The sequence below is a fragment of the Populus nigra genome, chromosome 17 (genome assembly GCF_951802175.1).
Source record: "Populus nigra chromosome 17, ddPopNigr1.1, whole genome shotgun sequence".
Lineage (NCBI taxonomy): Eukaryota > Viridiplantae > Streptophyta > Magnoliopsida > Malpighiales > Salicaceae > Populus > Populus nigra.
The window spans coordinates 3732485-3739834 of NC_084868.1; the positions used below are offsets into that span (position 1 = coordinate 3732485).

General features: G+C 36.3%; 1 protein-coding gene across 1 annotated transcript; it reads right to left on the reverse strand.

The window, feature by feature from the left end:
* Nucleotides 1-1378: 1378 nt before the first annotated feature.
* On the reverse strand, nucleotides 1379-4117 carry LOC133677568 (uncharacterized). The gene is made up of 5 exons (XM_062099647.1): nucleotides 3363-4117; nucleotides 2929-3252; nucleotides 2416-2803; nucleotides 2139-2258; nucleotides 1379-2027 (listed from the first exon to the last, which is right to left on the reverse strand). The coding sequence occupies exons 1-5, from the start codon at nucleotides 3723-3725 to the stop codon at nucleotides 1909-1911; spliced, it is 1314 nt and encodes a 437-aa protein (XP_061955631.1). The 5' UTR covers nucleotides 3726-4117; the 3' UTR covers nucleotides 1379-1908.
* Nucleotides 4118-7350: the final 3233 nt, after the last annotated feature.

Here is a 7350-nt window from a genome sequence, read left to right on the forward strand (position 1 = left end):
TTTTCAAATCATTTTAATATATTAATATAAAAAAAATATTTTAAAACATAATTACAGCTATACTTAGAATTGAAAAAAAAAAAAAACTGTGAATAATACGGGGGCTGCACGGGCACATGAACTTGACCTAGTCAAAGCATAAACACACGAAATAAGCACAACATGCACGACCATCGCAAAGGACACATCAACCGACGCAGCAAGAAAAAGGCAACCCCACAGCACAAGACAAAAGTAGTGCGCTCCACGTGAATCAAAAGTGCACGGCCGACGACGTGGCTAAAGCCTCGTACACACACCACTTCGGCGGCAACGTATGGTGCTTGATGGCCATCCGGTGAAAGCAACCCGGCATGCTTTAGCTTCTGTTCATAGTCTACTTCCCAGCGGCAAATCAGAGAAAAAAATCAGGCCTCCAGCGTGAAAAAATTGAGATACGAAAAGAAGATGTGTTTGACACGTGTAAAAGCGAAACATACACGCGATGGCCCACTTCTATTTACAGCTCAAGTCGGCTAGTTGCAGTAGGGACTACTGAGTACTGGCTAGTCTAGTTTACTACTTGGAGAAGATACTTCATTTCGAAGCAACGCCTCCTCGCTCATTTACTCCCTATCCTTCAGTCTTGAGAAAAAATCATATTTACTTACATTTGACTTTTTTACAGATATTGATAAACTGCATTTATTTGTTTTGTCAATGTTGGCTCACGAGACCATTTACATTTACCGGGTGGATGACGATAGAGCTTGTTTTTAAAAATATTTTTGATTTAAAAATATATTAAAATAATTTGAAAAATAAAAAAAAATATATTTATCTTTTTTTATAACTTACAACTTTAAAAAATTAATTAGACAAAACCTTGTTTGTTTTCATGTTGGAAACTGCATTTTATTTTAAATGAAAAAACATTAAAATTATATTTTTTATATTTATAGTCTTGATATCCTAATATTAAACATAATAATTTTTTAATATATTAATATCAAAAATAATTTTTTCCCATGTTTTTATGATTCACAAGCACGCTCCAAAAGATTTTAAGGTTAATTGCGAACACGACCGGACCTAGGAGAAAGAAAGAACCTTTTAAGAAGATTGGAAACTGGAAGTACAGCTGTGATTAGTTTCCTCATTAAAGCATGTTCGGCGCCGTGTGGGCAGCCATTCCTCCGGGAAAACAGAAGGCATTAAAAAGTAGATAATAAACGAATACTGCTCTAATTACTATTATATTCGAAAACAAAAACAGCTGACACAGGCGCACACAATTAAAAACTTCATCACCAACAACAAGGCAATTGCTATCTGGAAGAAGAAGCAAGCCAGCCACAGAGAGAGGGAGAGAGAGGGAGAGAGAGAGAGAGAGAGCAACTTGAGAAAAAATATATTCTTTTATCACTTCATCAATGGCTTTGGAGTGGGTGGACAGGGCAGGCTGAAAAGAGCTTTTACAGAGAAGGACTAACAAACATTTGTTGATATACCATGTTCATCGAAAGAGAAGATGGTGTAGTGTTTTCCGCTGCAGAACATGGTTCCGCCCATCCCCCCCAAGAAAAACAACAAAATATAGCATCCCCAGTCCACTTTCTCGTCCCTTGAGCCATACAACACGAACAAAAAGCTGCTGCTGCTGACTTCCTGAAAATAGAAAATTAAATTATTTCTCCTAGTTCTACCCCAAAAAACATGTCTTCACATCTTTCTTTCATCAACCATAACATCGAATCAATTTCTTTTCCTTTTTTCCTTCTCCTTTCACTATCTTTCCTAGAGTGACCTTCTAACATCATCATCCAAATTTCTTTTCTTTTTTCTTCTAACCTTCCAAGTTTCATTTAGGCTTCCTAACTAAAAACAAAAACCAACACTAGTTGTGAAACACCCAGAAGAAATGGTGGGTCAATAAGTCCATTCCGAGGGTAAGCTGACTTCGTTGCTCATTACTGGTTGTGGCCTGCCATTGAGATGTTTCTGATGAGAGAGAATGTTATTGCTGCGAGGCCTTGCAGCAGCTGTATCTTCACACACCATATAAAAACAAACAAAACAAAAAATTAGTCTGGTTAATCCTGTAATAAGAAAGAAATACTTAATAATTACATCAAAATGTGGAGGCAGACAATATTTACCACTGTCAGTTGTGAAACTTCCATTAAAACGAGGCTGGAACTGGGCCTGAGCACCCATTCCTTCCAAATTCAAGTTGAGAGCCAGCACCACTTTCGCTGGAAGCAAAACAGTGGGACACCCTGTCATAATATCAGTCACAAGAACCAAAATTAGTATTAACCTAAACATATTCCAGAATAAATAGGGTTAAAAGAAAATATGAATAAATGACACCGGGGTCCAAAGTTTTTAATCAGAGTTAAATGAAACAGAAGGCAAAGGAGAGGGAAAGCAGACCTTGCTTCTTGCGAGATTCAGTTCGGGTAACGATTTGACGAGGTAAGAAAACCCCAGTACCAGCACTTTCTCTTTTCCCTCCAGGATTACCAAGGAAAACAGCCCGCATGCCCGAACCACCATGATTGTTGTTCTGCTGTTGGAGATGTTGCTGTTGCTGTTGCTGTGTTATGTTTTGTAGAGGCGGCCAAGCAGATGCAGACAAACCCAATGGTCCTCTACCAACACTAGTAATATTCCTCCCTCTGTTTTGGACCACTGGCTGAGTCTGATGCGGCTTTTGAGGAAACAATACTCCAGTCCCCAAAATGTTGTTTTGCCCTCCCCAAACACGCTGCTGCTGCTGCTGCTGCTGCTGCTGCTGCTGCATCACTTGTCGTCTCAGTTGCTGAAATTTGAATAAAAACAAACAGAGCACAGGCCTCAATTAGTAATCAGCAAAAGTAGGAGCCTCTCTTCTATCTTTAAAAAGAAATAAGTGAAAGTACTATAAGGCACTGTTTGGCATGTTACTTGAGATGCCTGCAACTTCTGGTAAGCAAGAGACTGCTGCTGTTGGTAGAGACTAACGTCGGAGATGGGATTTTTCGACGGAATAGAGATTGGAGGGGGTTTTCTTGGTGGACCTGATAGTCCTCTACTTTGACTGTTAAAGCAACATCCTTCTTCGTTGTTCATTTTCATCCTCTCTACTTCCCCTGCAGCCTCGTACAGCAGATCCCAAGTTGCTGGAGGTGAAGACCCATTCGGGCTTCCACGGCTAGACCCTTGTCTACAACCACAGCTGCTTCCAACTGCACATAGCGTTGATTGAGGCGATCCAGACAAAACCCAACCCTGCAAATCAGGCAAAAAATCCAAGACCAGAATATTAGCCCCAAAAAACATAATCACAAAAACCAGAGTAGGTTGTCCTACTTTAAAAAGAAATATAAAGGAAGCAATACCTTAGTCTTTTCGGTGCCGCAAGGAAAGTCGTTTTTCTTGAAATCATTTTCAAGGGTGGAGTGAGCCATTTGGCGAGTTAACCCAGCCAGGTAATCTTCTTCGTCACTCTCTGTCTCAGTAGAGCCAACCACAGACTCAACAGGTGAACTGAGATCCGAAGAAAACCCAAAGGAACCAAATCCATTAGGAATCTCGTATGGGACCGAAGATTTGCCATACTCAGTTTCAGAGTAGCCAAAGACGTCCTTGGTACTCCAGTTCTTCAAGTTATTAGCAGTATTATTTTCCATAAGTACAGTATCGTCGTCTAAGAGAAACTGAGGAGGCAGCCAAAACTCACCGTTATCCAAACTCTCTGCCATATTTAAAATACAGAAAAAGTAGCACCTCGATAACAAAACAAAAATATCAGTGGAAGTGGGAATTGGTGAGTGTTGGTGCTTTTGAAGTATCGGGAGTTTTTCTTTGCTGCTTTCTCAAGCTTTAATGATAACTAGCCCAGTTGGAGTTCGCTGGATTTGCAAGGTTAGGGAAGAGAACAGAGGGGGCTTTAAGAGGAGAGGAGAGGAGAGACCTGTGCTTGTGCTTAATCAAATGTAAACCCTGGCCTCTCTGGGCCCTTCTTGTAACACAAAAATCTCGTATCTTTCAACTTCACTTGGGAGAATTAAAAGAGATGGCGAAAGAGGAGAAGAGCGGTCGCAGCAATCTGTACTTGTAGAGCCCGAAAGCAGTAAAGAGAAGAGAAGGGTAAAGAGATGTTGTGAGAGAACAAATGATTAAATCCATATCGCAAAGTAGTAAAGCGGGGACCACGCGCGGGCTCTACACTTCTCCAGTACTCCTACTACCAGGGTCAAAGAGGTGGGGCCCGTACAGAGTTGCAGCCAGGTAAGGTATTAGAGGGCAGAGGTAGTGAGTGGGGTCCATGTAAGAGCCGAGAGGCATTTGGCATGCATGTGACAGGCCAGGGTTTTTCTTTAGAAATTCTTCTAGCAAACTTCATTCTTGTCCTTGCATCCTCATGGATGTTCACTTCCCCTCCCTTAAAACCTCTTTGTTTGATTTTGCATTTTAAATATATATTTTAAAAAATTAAATTTAGTTTTTTTATTTTAAGTTCATATTTTTTAATGTTTTTATATTATTTTGATGTACTGGTATTAAAAATAATTTTTTAAAAAAATATATTATTTTAATGTATTTTTAAGGAAAAAATACTTTAAAAAACAACCGCTATCATACTAACACCCAGTTATTTTAAACTTTCTCAACATCACTATTTAGCTGATCATTAAATAATTTACGAGTTTGTTTATTTTTGAGTTTCAAAAGTATTTTAAAAAAAATATTTTTTTTAAATTAATATTTTTTTATGTTTTCAAATTATTTTGATGTACTAATATCAAAAATATTTTTTTAAAAATATATTATTTTGATGTTTTTCTGAATAAAAAAGTATTTTGAGGAGCACCCGCAACCACACTCTTAAAAATCATGTAACATTTTTTAATTTTAAATTATCTTTTGGCTATTTATATCTTAAAAATAAAGAGAAGAAAGGAAGAAAAACAAAACAAAAACATGAAAAGATGTCTCTATATGCCGTGGAAAGTAAGATTAGTAAAATTAAAAAAATAAGAAGGATAGAAGTGTACAAGGAGAGAAATATTGTTTACCCAAAATGCTCTTGCTTAATTTTCGAGGAGGTGTGAACTGTGATTGGTGGTGGGGTGGGTTAATGGATGTAGGGGTGGTGTAACAAATCTCAACCGCTTTGCACGACGTGGGAAGCAGTGGCTCCTCATGAAACTTTCATTCGCTTGTCAGCGTGACAGACATTTGTCCTTCTTTGCGGTCCACTTGGCAGGCCAGGATGCTTTGCCAGTAAGCTATTGATCCCAATCAAGATTCTTTGGACTTGGTTGCCCTTCGTTTATCCACGTATTTACAGAGGTGGGGTAGTGAAAGTTACAAAAGTAGCCTTGTTTTGTTTCTGAAACCCTAAGGTCTCTGATCGGCGACTAGGAGGAGGACGCCATGCACGGCACACATCCTTTTTCTGCAGACAAGGCTTGTGTTAGGATCAAGCTTGGCGCAGAAGGATCTCCCCTCGTAGAGGATGATGGGTCTTTGAAATTGGGATAAACATTACAGAGTCCAAGGCAATGGTTAAGCTTTTACCTTTATCCTACCATGGTGAAAGATCGTTTTACCCTTTGGACAAGACTGGCTGTTTTTTGCTATTTGAGTTCTGGTTTTGCTGCTGTTTCGGTTTGATCAGTTCAAGTTTTTCTTCTTTTAATGAGGCATTATTTTACGAAAAATGCCCTGTGTTCTTCTGGCTTTGGACACTGTCGACTGAGCGCATAACGATATGTTTTCCTGGTTTTTCACGTGAGTACACGCTACAATAGTAAAATAAATTTCACTATTGTAAAATGCACCAATTGGGCAATTAGCTTGTAAAATGTAAATAAATGCTGAAATAATACACAAGTAAAAAAATTTGGCGAGAAACACACTTTGGGATGTGAGCGTAATAAAACTTTAATTAATATATGGTCCAATATCTATTTAAATTCAGACTTAATTAATAGATTGATTTATTAAATTGGTCAACTAAATCATAATAAAAATTGTATAATTATCAAAATTAGGATTCCGGAGTGAGATTTTTAAGTTCTAAAGATTCGTCTGTTGGAGTAACGATTTCATGGCTACTTGAAAACGACATCTTGAAACTCCAGTAAATTTTTAAGCATGATCCAACAGTTGAATAAAAAATTATTGTTATTTTGAGTCATCATTCTGGTCTAGTACAACCAGACCTCCTCATGGGTCTAAACTTATCTTATTGGTACATAAATACATCTGTTAGGCTATCTGAGTAATTTGTTTATTGCATATTCTTATCTAGTTATGATAAACTCACATTTAATTGCTCAGAATCACTTGTGAGAACTAATGTGTGAATAATAATTTTTTAAGATTTTAATTGAAGTCTTTTTTTAGCCAACAAGTTGGACAAATATGTATATTTTAAATCGTAAAGCATATTTGAAAGAAAAAATTCATAAAATTATGATTTTGTGTAAAAAAATCGACTGGTTATATAACTATATACAACCGGCTGACTAGTTGGTAGTTGTCGTGTTTAAAAAACAAGACGTATTTCAATATTACTGTTCTGAAACGCAACAACGTAAAAGTATGTTTTTGACCAAATCTTTTTCAAATTATGTTATTATGTCAAAACTTTTAATTTATTGTACTAATTTTTTTAAAAAAATTCCTTTAAAATACAGGTTAATTTACTACAAAATCACCACTATTAAGTATTATGATGGTTTAGTGATTGTGATTTGAAAAAAAAAATATTTATTATAAATTTTTTTAATCAAAGTTTTAAAATAATGCTTTTAGAATATGATTAATTAAATATTTTTTAAAAGTATACTGGAGATAAGATGGAGTTTTAACTACGTCATGTCACCTTGTCACATAAACCTTAAATGAGTTCATGATAATGGCGATGTTGTGATTAAATCTGATTTATTAATTAGCCAGATAACAGGAAAATTAATTTTATATGAATGGATTCATTCGAATGAGAAAGGCCCGATTAACCTCTAATCAGGACGGAATTTATTATCGAATGCATGAAAAGTGTTCCGATCATACTTTTACAGTCAAGATCTAATAGTAAGAAAACAAATGGATGATGATTGCTACGTTTTTTAATGTTGCTCAGGCAAATAGCAAATTACTAGATTTGTTGCTGGCCCTCTGCCGAGAGCAAGATTGAAAAACATTTGAGTCAATATAATAATACCCGAGTTATTGATTAAAGTAATAATATAAATAAATAAATTAGCAAAAAAAAATAAAACAAGAAAAATAAGTAAAAAAAAGTAGACTTGATTTCATTCGTTATATCAAACAACACAATATTAAAAGGTGAAACTATATAAAAAAATAATTTTA